Genomic DNA, 21,548 nt, shown 5'->3' on the forward strand with positions numbered 1-21,548 from the left:
GGTCTCTGGCGCTGTGAGGCAGCAGTGCTAACCACTGGGCCACCGTGCCGCCCACTCAACAGTTCAGTTTCAGAATTTATGATCTGTTGAAGCTTCCTCTTCTGTTTCCTTATTTCTCAATGTAACCTTCTTTGCCACTCTCCCCTACATACTTACATAGCTTTCCTTTAAACATATTGTGCAATCTGGTCAATCATTCTGCATGCTTATGAGCTCCACATTCTCACCACTTTCTGGGTAAAGAAGTTGCTTCTCAGTTCTCCATTTGATTTGATTAGTGAGGATTTCATAATGCTTTTGAAGAACTGAAACCATCTTGCTTCATTATAAAAAAGGTAATCAGATGTGCTGAGTGGTATAGTTCAAGCTAAAGATTTTTCAAGACTGAAAGATCTTATTTATTTAACATGATAGTCTTTCACTGAAACACAACATACAATGCTACAAAGTTGGTTTTAACAACAAAACAGAAGTTTATTATGCTAAAGAAATGAAGATAATATGGAATAACTAAACTAGGTACATATAACACAATTTGAAAAATTTCAAAATGCACAGTTAAAATACAACCAAGAACAGACATTGCTGGAGATATTCAGCAGGTCTGGCAGCATCTGTGGAGAGAAACCAGTGTTAACATTTTGAATTAAGGGCCCATATCCATCTTTGAAACAGAGTGAGTGAGCGCCATGACAATGCAAGAAGGCTGTAAATGCAGTCTTGTCAAGTCCATGAGCAGGTGTGGGTCCCTGAGCACACAATATCCTTGCTGAAGCATGACAATGATGATTGCTGTGCAACCTGAGGTGCAGAATTGGAATGCAGAACCATCCTGTACATTGATCAGATGTGCCATGAGGATGGCACATATTGGATGTCAATGTTCATGGACCAGGGATTCATATGGCTGGTGCTCTTGAAGCATATCCTGAGACGTTGTTGCCGGTTGTCCAACATGGAGGTCATTTGGGGCAAACTGCAGGCTGAACTCATGAAATACCTGCTCTAGTTTCCACATTGACTGGTTTCAATGTCTAACTTGTTTGGTAAGATACAAGATGAATATTAATGAGGAGACAGGGTGCATCAACAAAACTTTGACAACCAATAGTCCCTAAATCAGCAACTCACTGCTGCCCAGTAAGAAACTCACCTCACCGCTTGCAAAAAGCAGATAAGATGGATTAAGAAGCTTTAAAAGTCAAGATGAACCTGTGTGGACATTTTCTCTGAATCTGTTACATGTTCCACCATATCTCAGATTGCTCTGACCCCTTAAAAGATTCTGCATGTTTTTTCACTTGTGGGCAAGACGAAAACTAAAGCTAATGAGTGTAAAACAATCACCCATAGATGTAATCAAGATTGCAGGAGAAACCTCTTTATCCAAAGAATGGTAAGAATGTTGAGGTCACTATCACAAGGAGTAGTTATGTTGAATGGTATAAATACAGTGAAGTAGAAACATTAAGAGGGTTGGATGAAGCAGTGGCTGGAGTCTCCTTTTAGGATTAAACAATGGGATAGACCAGTTTGGCTCAATTGCCTCCATCTGAGCAATAAATTCCAAGTGCTTCCATGTAAAGGTAGACCAACTGTATGGACAGATGAATAAATCACATTTCAAGTTTTAAATAAAGTCTCAAGGTTTCTTGATAACACTGTTTGAAATAGGAACCTTGCTATTCCTCAAGGCTCAACCAATTCAAGAAGATCATGATTGAAGCCTCATATCCTCTCTTTTTTTTTGCACTATGTCCATGCCCTTTGATACCATTAATTTCCCAAAATCTACTGATCTCAGATTTGGAAATGTTGGTTCTTTAGAGAATGAAATTCAAAATGTTGGTGCATTATTTTATGATACATTAGTGTCTTTTTAAATATAAGTTCATTTATTTATGATTTATCTCTTGGTTCCCATATTAAAGCTGGGAAAGCAAAATGTCATGCAATTTAATGAGTTAGATCTCCAGTGCATTGCAGTAATGGGTTGGGGTCAGGTCAGTCAGATATAGGTGGACTAAAGGTGGTTAGATTGGGATGTTTGTTCTGTTCGGGTCCGAACTCTGCTGGTTTAAAGGTGGTCCGGATGGGATGTTTGTCCTGTTCACCCTCCTCTAGCTTATCTCTCCACGCTTCAGGCTCACTGCCTTTATTTCTGATGAAGGGCTTTTGCCCGAAACGTCGATTTTGAAGCTCCTTGGATGCTGCCTGAACTGCTGTGCTCTTCCAGCACCACTAATCCAGAATAAAGGTGGTTAGAGTCATAAGTAGAGTCATTGAGTTTTACAGCATAGACTGGGGCTCTTCAGCCCATCTTGTCCATGCTAGTCTTCAAGCATGTCTGTTCTACTCCCATTTTTCAGCCCTTTGCTGGAAACACTCTAGGGGTGTTGCAGGTGATTCGGAGGATGTTGATGGAACACCAATTAGTTGAGTTTGATTTGTGCTCCTTTGTGCAAGCAGAACGAAACCTTGAGTAAAATGAAGGATAAAGGCCAGTATCATAGTTATTTATGGGCATTTGGCTGCAGATGTGGTCAGTTCGACAGGTCAGACCTTGAGCATTACAGTCAAGAAGTTTCTAGGATCCATAAAATTTGCTGCGTCCAGTGCATTCAACCATTTAGAGTCATAGAATCATAGAGATGTACAGTACGGAAACAGACCCTTCGGTCCAACTCATCCATGCTGACCAGATATCCCAACCCAATCTAGTCCCATCTGCCAGCATCTGGCCCATGTCCCTCTAAACCCTTCCTATTCATATACCCATCCAGATGCTTTTTAAATGTTGCAATTGTACTAGCCTCCACTACTTCCTCTGGCAGCTCATTCCATACATGTACCTCCCTCTGAGTGAAAAAGTTGCCTCTTAGGTCTCTTTTATATCTTACCCCACTCACCCTATACCTATGGCCTCAAGTTCTGGATTACCTCGCCCCAGGGAAAAGACTTTGTCTATTTATCCTATCCATACCCCTCATGATTTTATAAACCTCTATAAGGTCAACCCTCAGCCTCCATCGCTCCAGGGAAAATAGCGCCAGCCTATTCAACCTCTCCCTATAGCTCAAATCCTCCAACCCTGGCAATATCCTTGTAAACCTTTTCTGAAACCCTTTCAAGTTTCACAATATCTTTCCGATTGGAAGGAGACCAGAATTGCATACAACTTTCCAACAGTGGCCTAACCAATGTCCTGTACAGTCGCAACATGACCTCCCAGCTCCTGTACTCAATACTCTGACTGATAAAGGAAAGCATACCAAACACCTTCGTCACTATCCTATCTACCTGTGACTCTACTTTCAAGGAGCTATCAACCTGCACTCCAAGGTCTCTTTATTTAGCAACACTCCCTAGGACCTTACCATTAAGTATATAAATCCTGCTAAGATTTGCTTTCTCAAAAATGCAACACCATGCATTTATCTGAATTAAACTCCATCTGCCACTTCTCAGCCCATTGGCCCATCTGATCAAGATCCCGTTGTAATCTAAGGTATCCTGCTTCGCTGTCCACTACACCTCCAGTTTTGGTGTCATCAGCAAACTTACTAACTATACCTTTTATGCTCACATCCACATCATTTATATAAATGATGAAAAGTAATGGACCCAGCACTGATCCTTGTGGCACTCCACTGGTCACAGGCCTCCAGTCTGAAAAACAACCCTCCACCACCACCCTCTGTCTTCTACCTTTGAGCCAGTTCTGTATCCAAATGGCAAGTTCTCCCTGTATTCCATGAGATCTAACCTTGCTCACCAGTCTCCCATGGGGAACCTTGTAGAACACCTTACTGAAGTTCATATAGATCACATCTACTGCTCTGCCCTCATGAATCGTCTTTGTTACTTCTTCAAAAGACTCAATCAAGTTTTGATTGACATGGACATTCTGAGGATGACAGTCACACTCAGATTACCTTTTTTGCTCTTTTTTCTCCCCCATCAGGAACTGCTCCACATTTCTATCCAGGAACTCTGGTCCCAGCTCCTTTGGATTTGTGAAGTGCACCTGACATCAAACAGTTCCATCAGAGTGTACTGGGGAGGTCAAACCATGCCACCTTTTGCAGCAGTCAGTTTTGCATGTTCTGCGAGTTAAATTTCTAACAGTGAAGCCAAACACTTTTACAGTCATTGTGATAGGGCAGGTAAGGAATGTGCGGGTTTAAGGTTGCAGTTGGTTAGTGAGGTAGCTTGCCAGCTGAGTAGGGTGCCAGGTTGGTAAGTTAAGGAATCCTTAGTATAGTTGGGAAGAGGGGACGATGTCAGCTTCCACAGCAGTGCAAAGAGCTGGAAGACAACAGTGAGGCAAAGAGGTATCAGGAAGAGGTGGTGTCAGAACTGGTGGTTGAGGAGGGTTTATTAGGTCAGGTGCTAATGGAGAGGGTGTTAGGTTCCAGGGGTTTCAGGCTCACAGAAGGTTGGGGCTGTGGGGTGCAGGCAGGGTGGGAGTGGGATGGATAGAGGTCCTCTGATCAGGAATTTAGAAGCTAAGTTTTGATGCCATTGTAGATGAGAGGGATGTGATGAGTCAAAAAGTCAGGATCATAGTTATCCAGCAGTTAGACTGGATTTTTGTACCATCCAAACTTTCCCAGGTAACTGTTAACTGAAGCCAAACTCTTTGAATATTCTACTTTTAATGGATTCTTTTGGAGGATTCCAGATGCAGGAAAATTGCCTATTAGAATCTTCAATTCTTCAGGCAATTCCCAGAGTCTTATGAATCTATGATTTCACAGAGCTCCAATATCTAACCCTGTTGTAGCTGCCCATGGCTAAAGTTGACAAGATGGACGGCTGGGGCTTTTTAGCTAACACAAGATGGCTGAAAGGGGTTGACAGTCACATATAGTAGATATTCACAGCCAGACTTGTGACCTCCATACAGGGTTACTGGATAAAATAATGAAAGGTCTCAGTGAGAGATGATAGGGGAGTATAGTCAGTGAGGTATCCCTGATGAGGGAGGCACGGATGAAAACCTTTTTTTAGCAAACTAATATAAAAGTTCCATTTAATATGGAGTAGAAGGGAAAACTCAGCCCACTTAGTTAAAACATTTTCAGGTAGCGTAATGAAGTACATTCATATGCATATTCATACAATAGTGGTGGTTTTAGTTTTAGTATCCTTTTAGCTGAATTTGAATACATGCTATTTCATGGGGAAACTTGTGTGAAAAGTATTTGAAGTAAAGACAGTGAGGGCACCTGAGAATCAAACTTCTGCCTTGAACCAACTCACAGCTACTAATTGGAAAGACTGTTTGATCTCTCCATATGTTAGCCTTGTTAAAGAACTATATAACTTTATACATATAACTAATTGTATATTGGGACTGATGTTATAAATTTCATAAGACTTGGTAGAAATTAAATCCTTTTTTACCTCTTATAATCAGAGCAGTGAGAAAGATAGATTGCATAACAGATTTTAAAAGATCATTAGAGATAAGTTATTGTTAATTAATGTGCTGCAACTAGCAAGTGGCTGAGAAGGAGTGTGGTTATTAGTATATTGGAATGTGGATAAACACAACATCCCTTGTAAGATCCCAAGGACCGGTGATAATTATGTCTGGTAGCATCATAAGATCATGGGAGGACCTAGAGCTATCCAAGAAATGTCCATCATTGATCATTTGTTTACAGATTTGGATGTATAGATTGGGGGACATGACTAACAATGACATCAATGTTGCATGTAATCGTAGTAATGCAAAATGTGTAAAACTGCTGTACTTGACTGGGAAGGGCAAAGTGTTCAGTAGACACTGTTCCAGGAACCTCTCCCATGCTATGGTAAGGAGCTCTGCTAGACACAGGTTTGCAGACTCCTCTTTGACATCTCTCCCCCTCCAAAATACTCCAATAATTATCTGGCCATTAGAAAAAGATTGATGATTGCCATGTACCAACCTGAAGTTCAGCCTGGCTCTCAGTAAACATCTATGTTTGTGACAATAGTTTCATATACACATTTGGACATGTGCCAACATGTTCAATGTTACTTTGCAACTTGACTCTTTGGAATTATGGCAGTGCATGGCATATAAAGGAATAGCTGTAAGGTTCCTTGAAAGTTTAGAGCAGGTGAGTGTGATGACTATTACTATTACAAAGTATTTCACAACCCTTTCCCTTTCTCATTGCCGCTCAAACATCTCATTCCCAAGTGGAACATTAAGATGCTGCTCATCAGTAGATGCCCGTTATAAATAGGAAGACCTTAGGCTGCTTTCTCACAGGGTGATTACAGATATGGGAATAGGGCTGTTGTAGCACAGTGGTATTGTCTCTAGATCTAAGCAAGGAAATGTGGTTTCAAGTTCCACTTGCACCAGAGATGTGAAATAATATCTCTGAACAGGTTGTTTAGAAAATATCAATTCAAATGGAACAATTTCCTCTTTTCCCCCATTGCCAACTCCATTTTAAATATGGGGAAATGCAACCAAAACTATATTGGTGTGGAGAGATCAGTTACAAGTCGGGCAACACATTATTAAGAAAGTTATCTCATTTTTAACACAGTTCCATCCGTCACCTCTAGTGATTGTAACCTACATCTGACTTGGAGCAGTTAAATTGCTTAGCAACATCCAAATCAGAATGAGTCAAAATAAATGCCTGGTTAAATGGTCACCCGGTTCTAATGTAAGCTGATACAAGCGGTTGTATCAGTGATCGCACAACCTATCTTTGACAAAATTTGCTCTGGACTCCAACCCTTAGGTTTGCATAAGACCTCGGCAAGACTGAGAAACTTTTAAAGATTAAGGGTACGACTTCAGTCCTGGTCTCGTAGGAGCAGCAGCTAGTTCACTTATCATTGATTGCAGGAAAACACTCGAGCCCGAGCCTAATGCGGTGAGTATGGTTAAAAACAATTCACCTTGATCAGCTCAACATCTTTCGACTAGAAAATGGCTGCCTAAGTGAAATCCTAATTAAATTAATAGAAGTTTTTCAGGAAGGTCTAGGAGCCAAGGACACTTTGCAATTTCACACTTCTACAAGGCCCACCCAGTGCAATTTGCCTTATGTACAAATGTAGAGGTAGAAATCAGAAGGCTGAAAAGTGATGGAATCATCAAACCAGTACAGTTTGCAGAAAGGGCAGCACCAGTTATACAGATTGTGAAGCCCAATGGGTCAGGTTGTGGGGATTTTAAACAAACGATAAACCATTTCTCGCAGCTGGATAAATATCCAAGCCCTCACACAGAGGATCTAAATGCTAAATTTCCAGGCAGAGGGCTGTCCTTCATGAAGCTGGACACGAGCCACATGGACCTGCAATTATGGTTAGATGACAATTCCCAGATGTATGCTACAATTAATACCCATAAGGATTTGTACCAATTTCTGAGACTGCAATTTGGGGTATCATCAGCCTGTGTGATTTTTCAGTGGATGATGGAGAACATTTCACAAGGTCTACCCAGGTTGATATTTATCTGGATGACCTGCTAATAACAGGGAAGACCAATAAAGAGCACTTGGAGAACTAGGATATAGTTCTTAAATGTTTCTCCCAGGCAGGCATACACCTTCGAAAGGAAATAGTGAGTTCCAGGCACCAAGATCAACGTGGGCTACAGAATAGGCAACATTAGATTATGCCCATTGGAAGATGAAATGACAGTGATCAAAAGTACCCCAGGTCCCATATCTGTACTGGAGCTTAGGTCTTGTCTTGGATTGGTGAACTATTATGGAAAGTTCATTTGTTACCTGGCCTCCATTCTGGCATTCCTACATCTGCTTTGAAAAAGGGTCAGCCTTGCAAATGGTCTTGTAACCAAGAAATACCCTTGAGGGAAGTGAAGAAGCAGCTACCATCATCTAATATGTTGGCACACTCTGATCCGAAGTGAGATCTGGTGATGACATACAATCTCTCCCCGTATAATATCGGGCTAATGTTGGCTCATGGATAGCCCATTGGAGAAGAATACCCAATAGCGTATGCTTCCTGGAATTTTGCTGATGCAAAGCACAAATATACCCAGAAAGAGAAAGAAGGTTTGGTGGCTTTACTTGATGTGAGAAGGTTTCACAAATACCTTTACAGATGTAAATTTGGAATAGTAACAGACCGCAAACCCCTGCTAGAGCTACTCAAAGAGGACATGGCCATGCCACCCATAGCTTCAGGTCAAATTCAGTGGGGCGTCTCATTCCAAGTACTTTCAATTACAAATTAGAACACCATCCAGAAGGCCAAGTAGCAAATGTGAATGCTTTGAGCCACCTCCTACTGGCCAATACGCCACTAGTGGTACTGCCACAGGAAAAGTCCATTCTGGTTTTCAACTTTCTAGACACTGTTGTAGTCCCACTGACAATATCAAACTGTGGATGCAAAAACATCCAGTCCTAACAAGACTAAAACAGCTGGTGGGTGATGGAGGAAACAAAAGGGCTATTACACCCAGAATTGAAATCTTTCTGGACCAGATGAGAACAATCACCACAGAGTATGGCTTTTTATAATGGTGAGCAAGAATGATTGTCCTGAGCAAAGTGTGCCACCAGACTTTGGTTGAATTCTGCCAAAGTCATCCAGGGGTTTCCAGAATGAAGATGTTAGCAAGACGTAATGTCTGATAGCCAGGATTAAATGCAGGCATAGCCACACTGGTAGGTCAGTGCTCAGAGTGCCAACAAGGATAAAAATTACCACCACTAGCTCCCTATATTTGTGAGTATGGCTGGGTTAACCCTGGACTCAATTACACATCAACCATGCCAGTCATTTCATGGGCTCATTGCACTTAGACAATGTGGATGCTCACTCAAAGAGGTTAGATGTACACAGAATTCATTCGTCAAACATGGGACGATGAGAGAAAACCTGCAAGCATCTTTTGCAATGCATAGGCTCCCAGAATGTTGGTCACAGGCAACAGGCCATCATTTACCAGCAGGGAATTTAAATACTTCCTAAAGTCGAAAGGCATTCAACATATCAGGACAGACTCATATCATCCATCGGCCAATGGTCTGGAAAATGCAATCCAAACTTTGAAGGCAGGCTTAAACTCCTGATAAAAGGTTCCAACCTGAAATGTTGACTCTCCTTCTCACCTCGTGCTGCTTGTCCTGCTGTGCTTATTCCAGCTCCACTCTTTATCCATTCTGACTTTCCAGCATCTCAAGTTGCTGAAAACCATACTGTGAAGCCTCTACTAAGGATGTCAACCTAGAAGTTTTCCTCCTCCCTCCACAAAGATCTGAGGGGGTCTCTCTCTCTCTCACTGCAATCCCCTGGTCGTTTCCTTCGTCCTGAAGCTCTTCAACTGCATCCTGAAAAAATCCCGCTATTCCAGCCATGTCTCCTTCCTCAGCACCTGTCTACCCAGTTGGCTCATCCCCTATGAAACATTCAGACCATCTCAATTTGTACCAGATAGTGATTACCGTCACCTACAGCAAGTCCAAAGCCTCCAACAATGGTTCTCCATATGGATCCTCAGCTCTTTACTTGCAGCCATGCTCCACCATTTTCTCTCACTACAGTCAACCCTGTCTCTGCTCAGGGTCTCGCTTTATCAGATCTGCAAAGGCTCCCTGCTGTTCCTGTTACTGTATTGTGGTGACAAAGTGGGATTTGAGATTTGTCCTAATTTCCCTGAAAATTGGTTGAACGGTAGGGTTTGGGGCCTGGCTTTGCTGCACCTCTTCCTTGTAAATTGCTGTTTCTCTGCACACAGTTGTTAATGTTAACTGTTATAAGGAGATTTAGAAATTCCTCAGTTTACAGGACTGACTCTATGATTGCTGGGCCACAGTGAGGGTGTTACTGCTGCTGATCGTTTCTGTTTTTTTTAGGGAGAACCTGATTCTTAAAATGGCTGGTTTACAAAGCCAGTTTTGATAACTGGTATTCCTTTTTTCCCTTTTTTTCAGGTGTATACACCTTTATTCATTTTGCACCACCAGGAAGAAAGGAAACACCAGAGTGGCCAGTGACAAGCAATGCCCTTCTCATCAAAGGGCAATGCTGCGTGATCAAAAAAGTGAAGGGGAGGGCTGGGATTAAATCAAAATAGAGTTGGAGGGGGAAATAAAGCACTCCACTCCCTGCAGTGCCCACCTCTCCGTGAACTGCTCAAGGATGTGAGTAGACACCGGGGCTCAGATGTAGCCACAGAAGAGACAATCGGCTATATCGACCCCTCCATGGTCCGCTGCCTGGACCTGTTTATGGCCAGTTTGGCCATGCCCAGGTTTAGCTAGTTTGTTAACTGGTATTCCTTTTTTATTGAGGACTGATTTCTAAACTGCCTGGTTTACCCAGTCAATGTGTTTCAGGTGTAATTCAGCCCTTATTAGGGTTGAAACTGTTGTTTCACTGGCTGGGTACAGCCTGTGTGTTATACTTTTCTCTTTTACTTTGAGAAAAGGACTATGTTGATTTTGTGACAGGGCTTGTTCCTTGTGTTCTGGTTTTCTTTCTTTTGAATGTGTTCTCACTTTTTTTGGTGTTTGGACTGAGCCCTTGTGAGAAAATACATCTTTCCAATTGAGCTGTTCCTGTATGGGTAGGCCTGGCCCTTTGTGGGTGACTAGACCTCTGTAAAGACTGAACATCTGTGTGTATGCTGGGAGGTAAGCAATTGCTGCATCCTGGAATGGACTCTGCATCCTGGAGCAGACCAAACTCCTGTGAGTTAACTGCACCTTTACAATGTACTGTGTTCCTGTGAGTGGGCCTGATCCTTTTGATGGACCAAGCCTCTGTGAAGACTGAACACCTGTGTGTGTGGCATTGACTCTGCCTTCAGTAGTGGACTCAGCCTTTGAGTGGACCAAACCCTTGTGAGTTAACTGCAGCTTCACAATGTACTGTGTACCTGAGAGTGGGCCTAGTTCTACCTGGAAGGATCAGACCGCTATGGAAACTGAACACCTGTGTGTGTGCTGGGAGGTGAGCACTTGCTACAGCCTGAAGTTCAAGCGTAGGCTCTGCCGTCAGGCATGGACTCTGTCTTTGTACTTGCAAAAGTATTGAGGATTTTGTGAATTCTGATACTGTATGTGGGTTTAGTAATTAATTGTGTTTGAGTGCAGGCCAGAGTGGGCTAGTCAGTATGTGGGGTGGCCAAGAGCTGGAGGGTCAATGACCAGTCTGTGGGAAAGCAGGCTGGGGTGGGAGAGGTGTCTGTTAGTACTAAGGATGGCTGGGGGCTAGGCAGCTGACAGTGTGCTTGTAGGAAAGCTGGTCAAGGAACGGTAGTCAGTACACGGGCTGGCTGGGGGCCGGAGGGTTGATGACCGGCCTGAAGGAAAGTCGGCTGGGAGGAGCCTGTCAGTATGCAGGGTGGGTGCGGCCAGGCAACTGAGAACATCCCCGCAGGAAAGCTGGTATGGGGCAGGCCGGTCAGTACGCAGGGAGGCTGAGCCAGGTGGCTGACGGCAGCCCAGAGGAAGGCCGACCGGGGGAGGACCGGTCAGTACGCAGGGAGGCTGGGAGCTGGACAGCCAATGGCCAGTCTATAGGAACACTGGCCAGGAGAAAGGGTGAGTCAGTGGGACCGCCAGGTGCTGGAAGGCCGACAGCCCGACTGTAGGAAAGCAGGTTGGGGGTGGTTTGGTGAGTACACGGGGTGACCGGGAGCTGGTGGTTGACGTCCGTCCCAGCGGAAAGTGGGCTGGGGAGAGTCAGTCAATAGGCGAACATGAGGACTGCAGATGCTGGAGATTAGGTTCGAGTGTGTGGTGCAGGAATGAAGGGCTTTTGCCTGAAATGTCAATTTTCCTGCTCCTCGAATGCTGCCTGACCTGCTGTGTTTTTCCAGCATTACACTAGGGTCAGTCAATACACAGGCTGCCAAAGACCGGAAGGCCAACAACCAGCTTGTTGGCAAGTGGCCCAGGATAGTCCAGTCAGTATGCCAGGCTACTGGGGGCTGGGTGATCGATGTCTAGCCTGAAGGAAAACAGGCCTGGGAAGGGTCAGTCAGTGCGCAGGGCGGCCAGAGACTGGAAGGCTGAAGACTGTCCTGCAGGAAGGCTAGCCAAGGATGATCTGACCAGGATGGGCTGACTCTGTGCCGTCTGGGTCACAGTCAGTGTATGGAAGAAAAAACAGAAGGTTCACTTGCAACTGTCCATAATATCATAAGAAAAAATAAAAAATAAATAAACAGGAGTATCACAGGTTCACTCTGACAGCTGGCTCTGAGGAAGTTGAACCAGTTTCAAGTACTATTCAGGTGTAAATACTGGCTAACTTGGTGACAGGATACTAGCCTCTGTGGAGTTATTTCATCACCCAATGGCAAACTGTTTCTCTAGCTCTTTCCTCATTTTGTTTCCTCCCCTTACTCTCCTCTTCTTTCTTGAAGAGACTAACATATTGCCAAGTTAGGTAACAGGCAGTCTCCGGGTGGTGAACGGGTTCTGACGTGGAAGCTGTTCGCAAATTGATTTGTTTGTGAGTCGAAACACCATTCAGGACAATATACAACAGCTGATCAAAAGTACAGGAAATGTTCATATGTTGAGTCTTTAAAATTACACCCCTGTACAGGTTCACAATCTTAAGTATGAGCGCTTGTAAGTCAGACATTTGTAAATTGGGAACCCCCTAATCACAGGCTTCAGCCCTCCTTCAGGTAGGGAACATTAGCAGAGAAATTTGTCAGCAACCAATTATGGATGGCATCATTGAGTCGAAAAGTGTGGTGCTGGAAAAGCACAGCAGCTCAGGCAGCATTCAATGAGCAGAAGAACCTGTTTCAGACATAAGCCCTTCACGTCTCTGCCCAAAACGCCAACTCTCCTGCTCCTCAGGTGCTGCCTAACCTGCTGTGCTTTTCCAGCACCACACTTTTCAACTCTGACTCTCCACCATCTGCAATCCTCACTTTCTCTTATGGATGGGATCCTTGCAAATCAAATCCTGTCCTCATCCTGCACTATTAGACATACTCTTTACAATACAATTCATTGGCTATCTATCAAGAATGGGAGATATAAACTAATGTTCATTTTTCTCTCATCCCTCATTCAGGGTTGTTCACAAGTGTTTCGTTATGACTCACTTTGGAGGGCTGCACAACCTATTTTTCTATCCCACTCCTCTGCTGGTTAAAGTTTTAAAATTTTTAAAGTTTAACGTAGCTGATGATATGGTCAGTTTTACACTTCTCATGTTGTGCAGGTTTAGCATTAAGAACAAGTCAGCCAGCTTTTTGTCAACCACAAATAACTGATTTAATTATCAAAAGCAAACTTCTTCAAAGATACAGAAGTCATATCTACCCTTCTTAAGAAAATCACATTTGAAAAGAAACAAAAAGAATGAAAAGCCCACAGTGTTAAATTTAAAATACTTTGGTCAGGTAGTATAGTATAAAAATGGATAAGTCGTAAATTGTCCCAAATGGTCTTCTGCTTCTGAAGTATTCTGCGCACACACACACGATGCTGGCACTGTGGTGTCTTCCTGGAAAAGTTGCAGCTGGCTAAATTCCTTTTGTTCCAGATGGTGGGGTAAATTCCATCAAATCCTCTCTTGGAATCCTCCATGACGAATAAACATGACATCTGGTCGCCTATCATCTCAGACACTTTGCTAAGAGGGTACGTGAAGAAACCGAGCGAGAACATTGGGTTGTTGGTCTTTAGAAGGTTCAATTTCTCTCCAAATTCAACAATGCAATAGATTTATCCCATTCACAAACTGAGCCATGTGACTTGGCCAAACCTGTCCAGTTCTCCAGACTCCATCCAACCTTCATACCTCTCGCAGATGCAACATCGTTGCTGTTGTACAGAGTGCCTTTTCCTTAATCTTTGTTTACGAGTTCAAAACAAATTCACATAGGTCTGCACAAGGTTTTAAAAAATCATTTGAGATCACATCCGTTCATGACAATTGTCACACCATGACTTTTGCCTCAGTCGAGATAAATTGACTCAGCACAAAACCAGGAACCCTACTTGTTACATTTGGTCTGTATTATCACATTACATCGTTATCTTCCACCAAGACTGAGCCAGTTTGCTTCAGTGGGAACACAATTTCATAAAATCAACCTAGTATTTTTTTTGTTTTTATTATTTTCATTTGTTGTTTGAAATCATGGCAAATACATGTAACAAACAGAAACAGATTAGGGAGACATAGATTTTTAAAAACAACTAACACATCACTGACAACCCTTTTGACACTTACATGTGAAAACATTTTAACTATCAATAATATTGACCGATATATAACAGATATGGCTCAGTTGTCCTGAATTACTGCCAGCAGTTTGTCAAGACAAGTTTATACCACTGTGGACTGCATTGCAGACAGCTACGATGCAAAGCCAACATTTTAGAGTGCTCAAACTGCTGTGGCTCCTGATCCAAATTTTGGGGAATGCATGCTGATTTCCTTTCCCCTCTTTTCCTCCATAATAGCCCTGGTGAAATTACACACATGCAAATAATGGTGTTTACTTGGGAGGATGTTTGGCTCAATTTTCTTTATCCATATGCCCAGAGAGCACAGATACTCAAAGTGCCAGGATGCTACGCATTCTGATGGCACTTCCCCAATATTGTGTTGCCCAAGGCTCCCTGAGAGTGGGTTCAAACAAGCTCAATGCACATCAGGTGTAACACAGGGTAAAACTGAAGGGTCTAACTCAACTTGCTTTTGAATCATCCAACATTTGGCCAATTGACTTTAGGAGCTTGTGTCAATTCACAAATGAAAATGGAACAAGCATCAAAGAGATGGCAAGAAGAAGTAACAGAAAAGAAAAGATATCATACATTTTATAAAACAGGTTTTAAATATGACAGTACCACAGTAGTACGCTTGTGTAACACACTATTATAACATTTGCATTAAGTGCAAAAATTTAATACTGCTACTAATCTAATCAACATTTGTAAGTCAATTGAATTAGTACAGTTCACAAGTATGCAATTAAACAACATAAATAAATCCTCCAGCTTTCCAAATATGTCTGTTGGAGTTTTAAAACTATTACTTAAAATAATCCAAGTCTGATACCATTGCAAATGTATGTAAGGTGGCTTCTAATGGGAAATATTCTGAAACCAATTGGTAGTGTGTAACAGTTCAGGGATATGAAGCAGTCAGGATCATGGACAGGGTATACCCAAATTTCTAAGAGGAACTACCAGCAGCCAGAGCTTTTACCAGCAGCGCAGAATTGTAATTGCACTCTATTACTGCATAGTTTCATTGACTGCAAGATATTGGAAGGATTTAAAGCCTGAGAGAAATAATTAGAACTGAGTTATTATTTAACATTTTAAGTTACACGTTTTCTCTTTGGAAGAACATGGAACAGGAGTTTTGAGATTGTTGTATTATTAATAGGTTGAAATTGAAGAGAATGGCTCAGGAAAGTACAATGCAAATTATCAATTTGATGTGCTATGGATCCCAAACTGGTAAGAGCTTAGGATCTTTAAGTGTAAAATTCTAATCACAGCTCTTTAAGCACCATTTATAGACACAGTCAGATTCTGCAGTGTTATGGATTTGTTTATCTTGAATTTATGTTTTAAGTAATTGTCAATTGTTCAATTGTCATTGTTCTCCCCACAAACTCAGTAATTCCATTGCCTATTTAATTCCAACACCTGATTTAGCAGCATTGATAAATTTGATTAATTTCCCAGAACAAGTTTAATTTTAAGCTTCTGAAACCAACAGATTGAATTTCTTTGGGGGCTCCCTAATTGACCAAGACTTTGACAGAGATCTATAAAACCTGCCTTCTAAGAAATTAAGCCATGTCTCTGGTGTTTCTCTTCATTAACTACAAAAATTACAATGGAAGAAAATAAGAGTATGGCCCAGGAAAGTACAAATGCAAATTATCAATTTGATATGCTTTGGATCCCAAACTGGTCCCTTGAGCACCCATATTAGTACCACTTCCCAATTCTAACATTAACCTTTTGTGTTAGTCAATTGTTTTCGAAGGTAGCTTTGAGTCTTTCATGTAGAACTTTGGTTAGTGCAGATGCACAGTTTTGTGAAGATTTCAAAGGTCCATTTGAGATAGTCAAGGAGAAATAAAAAAACAATATTTGTTGAACATCTTTCACAATCAGTAGACATTGCAAACTGCTTCACAGCCAATAAATTGCTTTTGAGACATAGTAACTGGGAAACATGGCAGCCATTTGCACACACCAGCTTCCACAAATGGCAATGTGACAATGATTAGCCACTTGAGGGACGAGTATTGGTAGGATGCTGGGCAGTTATCTTTCTTTTCAAGGCATACAATCCTAGATCCAGAGCCAAGGAGTTACTACTGGCCTAGAAGGAGGACATTCAGTTCATCAAGTCCATGCTTGCTTTCTCTGGACAAAATCAATCTCCTTGCCTTGCTCTGTCTATACAGCCCTACATGATTATTTTCTTCAAGTATCAGTCCAAATTCCCTGTGAAAGAATTGGTAGTCGCTGTCTCCATTACCCTTGAAGGCAGCAAGTTCTACATCATTACTGCTTGGTGTAAACTCTTCCTTTCATCTGCCACCTGCCATTCTTGTCCTAACGTTAAATCTGTGCTCTTAGTGCTATAGTATCTACTAATGAGAACTGTTTTATATTACATTATTCACACGTCACTATCTTGTGTACCTGTATCAAATTTCCACTCCATCTGCTTTGCTCCAATGAGGACAACCCCAGTTTCTCCAACTGGTCTTATAGCTAAATTCTTTCATTGCTGCAGCCATTCTGATAAATCCCATTTGCATTCATTCAAGCACCCTGACATCTTTTCCAAATGTGTTGTCCAAAATTGGATGCAACTGCGATCTAACCATTACTTTACATGGTTCAGCATAACTCCCTTACTTCTGTACTCAGTACCTTTACTTATAAAGTGTAAGATTCTCATATCTTTTGCTAACCAGTTTCTAATATGCCTTGCAACTTTACAAAAATCTAAAGGTCCCTCTTTCCCTTTAGAATGATGCTATCTCTTTTTCCTCTTTCTATCCATTCCTCCAAAATGCATCACCTCACATTTCTGTGCATTTAACAATAGTTGCCTCTTGTCTGCCCACTCAGCCAGCCTCTCGACATCCTGTTGCACTCATTTTGTATCATTCTCACTATCTGGCACTCTTCCAAGTTTGGGATCATTGGCAAATTTTGCTCTGCATTCCAATATTCAAGTTATTTTTATGTATCAATTAAAGCAGTGGTCCTACCACTGACCCTTCAGGAACACTGCTGTCTACCATCCTGCAATCTGCAAAATAACCATTCACCATGACTTGCTGCTTTCTATCTTTAGATAAAATCTAAGTTGTCAATGTTGATATTTATGAGATACAATTTTGATAACTAGTTTTTTTTATTGGATGTTCCTGAGAATAATAATATGAAATGTTTTACTTCCACTCCAGAGAGCACTCGAGGCCACGTTTTAAATGGACATTGCAGTAATATCACTGGACTAATAATCGAAAGGCCCAAGAAAATGCCATGAAGGTTCAAATCCTACCATGACAGCTGATGGAAATCAAATTCAATTAATTGATGAAATTGAAATTGAAAGTTAGTCTCAGTAACAATGACCATAAAACTATTATCAATTGTTTTTAAAAACCCACTGATTTACCAACATCCTTCAGGGAAGGAAATCTGCTGTCATTACCTGGTCTGGCTGACATATAGCAATGTGGTTGAATCTTAATTGCCCTCCTGAAATTGTCTGACAAGGCACTAATTCAAGAACAATTAGGGGTGGGTAACAAACTAGTCCCATTATATGCATTAAATAATTTTAAAAGCATCTCCAAAACAGTGTTTTCAAAACAGTGTCTCCAATAGCACAGTGTTCTATTAATATTGCTGTGAAGTGTCAGCCTTAATTATAATCTTTTGGAGTGACAGCTGAATTTCGAACTTGCTAGACTCAGAGGTGAAAGTACTATCAATTGACAACATGAAGAATGATCTTTGCTTTCCTTACTGTATATTTTGAGGAAGTAACTTTTAGTTTATTAATATCCAGCATATTTTAATTTCATACGCTCAGCAAAATGAATTTTAAACAAGTTTTACTTATCTTCATTCAAAAGGATTTGCTGGTTAGTTAAACAAAAAAAGATACATATTTAAATAATGGTGATTAGACAATACCTGTACTGTCCTAAGATTATTATAACCTGTTACCTGTATCAAAAAGACCTACCTTGTAACATGTTAAAGTTTTGGTCACAATTCGTACCAGTATATCAGAAAAACAGTGCATAGCTACAAATAATATTTTACAGTTGTGTTGACACTATTGATAGCTTTAGAAAGTAAATGTAAATTTTAACAAAGCCCAACTAAGTTTATGCAGGAAGAGAAAATGCTGGGAACACTTCCTTGAAAGGTTGCAGACCTGAAACATTAACTCTGTTTTCTCACTCTTTTCCCCATTTCCATTGATTCTGCTGGACCTGCAAGTTTTGCAACTTTTTTTGGTGTTAGTTCAGACTTCCAGCATCTGCAGACATTTGCTTTTGTAAAGTTCATATCAGAATGAACGAAAATCGATTATTGCTGAAAGTCCTTTCATCAAAGAACAGACGTGCACATGGTATCTGGTTCTCAAACAAAAACTTATTTTGTCATATGTGACCTAAAACAACTTCATTTTTTTTGTTGGATTTTGTCAATATCAAGGATTTTGAGGGAAAGTTCTGTTTATTCTGATCTAGATTGTGTTCTGATCTGTCTCCATCTCAATGTAGTTATTGATGGAAGAGTTGGCAGACATGACTTTGTCTGCAGCTGTAAATGGTGGTGGTCCTGGGGCTTGGATCCAGCTGGAGAAATGCCTTCCATTATCGGCCTTGCCTTTTGCAGCCCTGTGGCGATGACACAGAATCACAGCCACTATGCAAAGGAGGAGCAGGCCAGCGGAGAGCGAACCCAGGACACAGGCCAGGAGCCAGCTTCTGTCCGCTTCGTTTCTCACTGGGTCAAGCGCACTGTCTGTGCCATGGAGCTCCCTGCCAGTTGGTGATGGGACTGGTGGCTGGCTCCCGGTGCTGAAAGTCGTGATGGTGCTACTCCTCGTGGTTCCTTCACCTGGTTGGATGTCTGCAGTGGTGCCCAAGTGGATCCCTAGAGCTGTTGGCATCGTGTCGTAGGTGGCACCCCAGCTGGCTCCGGTTTCCACGACCGCATTCCAGTCCGTAGCTGGGGCAGTCTGGGTGCTGACCACGTCTAGCGGGGTGCTGACTACATCCAGCGGGGTGCTGGCTACATCCAGCGGGGTGCTGACTACATCCAGCGGGGTGCTGGCTACATCCAGCGGAGCGCAGGACACTCCATCGGCGCTCAGGACGTACCCAGGCCAGCAGAAGCACCGGAAGCTGCCCTGGGTGTTGGCACAAGGCCCCTGGCATGGCTGCCTGGCGCACTCATCCATGTCGATGCAGGCGTGCCCATTGGCCTCGTAGCCTGGCTGGCAATGGCACCGGTAGGAACCCGGCGTGTTCTGGCACCGGTGGGCACATGGTCGGGAGGAGCACTCGTCCACATCCTGGCAACTGCGCCCGTCCCCGCCCAGGGCGTAGCCGGCATCGCATGCGCACTGGAACCCTCCAGGGCGCGGGACGCACAGCTGCTCGCAGAGGTGGCCCAGGCAGGGATCCAGGGGCTGGCACGAGCGAAGGTCGTCCGCGAGCGCGTAACCGTCGCGGCAGCTGCACGTGGCGCTCCCGCCCAAACCATCGAGGCAGATCTGGGCGCAGCCGCCATTGCCCGCCTCGCAGGCGGAGAGCGGCGCGCAGAGCCCGGGCTCGGCTGGCGACCAGCCGTACGAGCCGGGGCTGGTCTCCTGGCACAGGGTGTAGCTGTCCGACCGCGAGCCCTGGCACGACACCGCCGCCAACGAGCCGAAGGGCACCAGGGCCAGGGTGGCGCTCTCGGCGTCGAACGGAGTGGTGTAGGTGACCGAGCCGGGCCCGGCCAGCTCGATTGGCCGGCACATGCCTCGGAAGCTGAACTTGCACAGGTAGCCGTCGACCCTGTGGTCGCTGCACACGCCGTCCGCCCAGGCGAAGCGAATCCCCGAGGCCCCGGGGCTGGAAGAGGAGGAGACGGCGAGGTAGACGCAGCGGTGCGCGGTGCATGTGCTGAGGGGCTCCCGGGCCCAGTTGGAGTAGGTGCTCTCCTCTCCCCCCGAGGTCCAGAGGAAGCCCCTCAGCGGCTTGTGCTGCTGGTAGCAGTGCCGGCGGGGCAGCTGGAGCCCCAGCCACAACCTGCGGCGGGCGCCCGGCGACCCGGCGAGGCTCGACTCCAGCAGGCGGTGGATGTGCCTCGCCTCCCCTTCGTCCTTGACCGTCGCCAGGTTCCCGCCGTTGGCCTTGCAGCTGTCCAGCGCCCGCCAGAAGGGCTTGGCGACCATGTGCGCCGTGTAGCAGGCGTCGCTGGTGCAGAGGGTAGGGTGCGAGGACGCTGCGGCCCAGTGACCCCCCAGGGTGCCCAGCAAGAGTTGGTACAGCAGCAGCATCTTCCCAGCGCCTGGCAGCAGAGTGTACCTCAACGTGAGAGTCTGTCCTGGTCTGAACTGCTCTCGACTGTGTCTGCAAGATGCGCTGCAGCGTGTGTTTTCATTGACCCCCACCCCCTCCCCCCATTCATTTTTAATTGTTGACAGGAGCTCCCTGCGTCTCCATGTTGGTCCTCTGAACGATTCTCCCACGGTTTCAGCACAGCCTCCAGCGGAAGCGATGGACGAGTCGCTGGAGAGTTTGCAAACTGTTGCTGCATTCCAACGTGGAAAGCAGCGAAGACATTTCGACTTCAAAGGAGCGAAGTGCACTTTCACATGCCTCGTTCTCCCCTCCATTCACATTCCACGTTCATTCACATTCCAGCGATTCTTGATGTGTTTCATACATTCGGTATTCGTTATATCAGGTCACTGCAAACAAGAGCGAGTGGAAAATTCAGTGTTACCAAGTTAAAGTGATAGCATAGCTAAAGATGTATTTACAACATATTCCCCACAGCGAATCCCTACCCCCATTCTCTTGAGATCTTTATCGTGGAGGTCGTGGGAATGTTACAGTGAAATTGCAAGGCTGCCAGAACAGCTGTACTGAACATACTTAAGAGATTGGGGATTTCTTTAAAAATGTGCATTTTACCTAAAAATAATCCCCTTCATTAAATATATTATCACTTAGGGGAGAAAGTGAGGACTGCAGATGCTGGAGATCAGAGCTGAAAATGTGTTGCTGGAAAAGCACAGCAGGTCGGGCAGCATCCAAGGAGCAGGAGAATCGACGTTTCGGGCATGAGCCCTTCAGGAATGAGGAAAATGTGCCAAGCAGGCTAAGATAAAAGGTAGGGAGGAGGGACTTGGGGGAGGGGCATGGAAATGCGATAGGTGGAAGGAGGTTAAGGTAAGGGTGATAGGCCTGAGTGGGGGTGGGGGCGGAGAGGTCACGAAGAAGATTGCAGGTTAGGAAGGTGGTGCTGAGTTCGAGGGTTGGGACTGAGACAAGGTGGGGG

At 43.8% G+C, this 21,548-nt stretch overlaps 1 protein-coding gene across 1 annotated transcript in view; it reads right to left on the reverse strand.

Annotated features, from left to right (window-relative positions):
* Window positions 1–20,626, reverse strand: part of LOC122553276 — a 34,255-nt gene extending 13,629 nt beyond the window's left edge. Inside the window, exon 1 of the mRNA XM_043696863.1 lies at window positions 18,741–20,626. Within this exon, the coding sequence (XP_043552798.1) occupies window positions 18,741–20,541 (1,801 nt within the window). The 5' untranslated portion in view covers window positions 20,542–20,626. The remainder of the gene's footprint in view (window positions 1–18,740) is intronic.
* Window positions 20,627–21,548: the final 922 nt, after the last annotated feature.

The sequence above is a fragment of the Chiloscyllium plagiosum genome, chromosome 9, assembly GCF_004010195.1.
Source record: "Chiloscyllium plagiosum isolate BGI_BamShark_2017 chromosome 9, ASM401019v2, whole genome shotgun sequence".
Taxonomy (NCBI): domain Eukaryota; kingdom Metazoa; phylum Chordata; class Chondrichthyes; order Orectolobiformes; family Hemiscylliidae; genus Chiloscyllium; species Chiloscyllium plagiosum.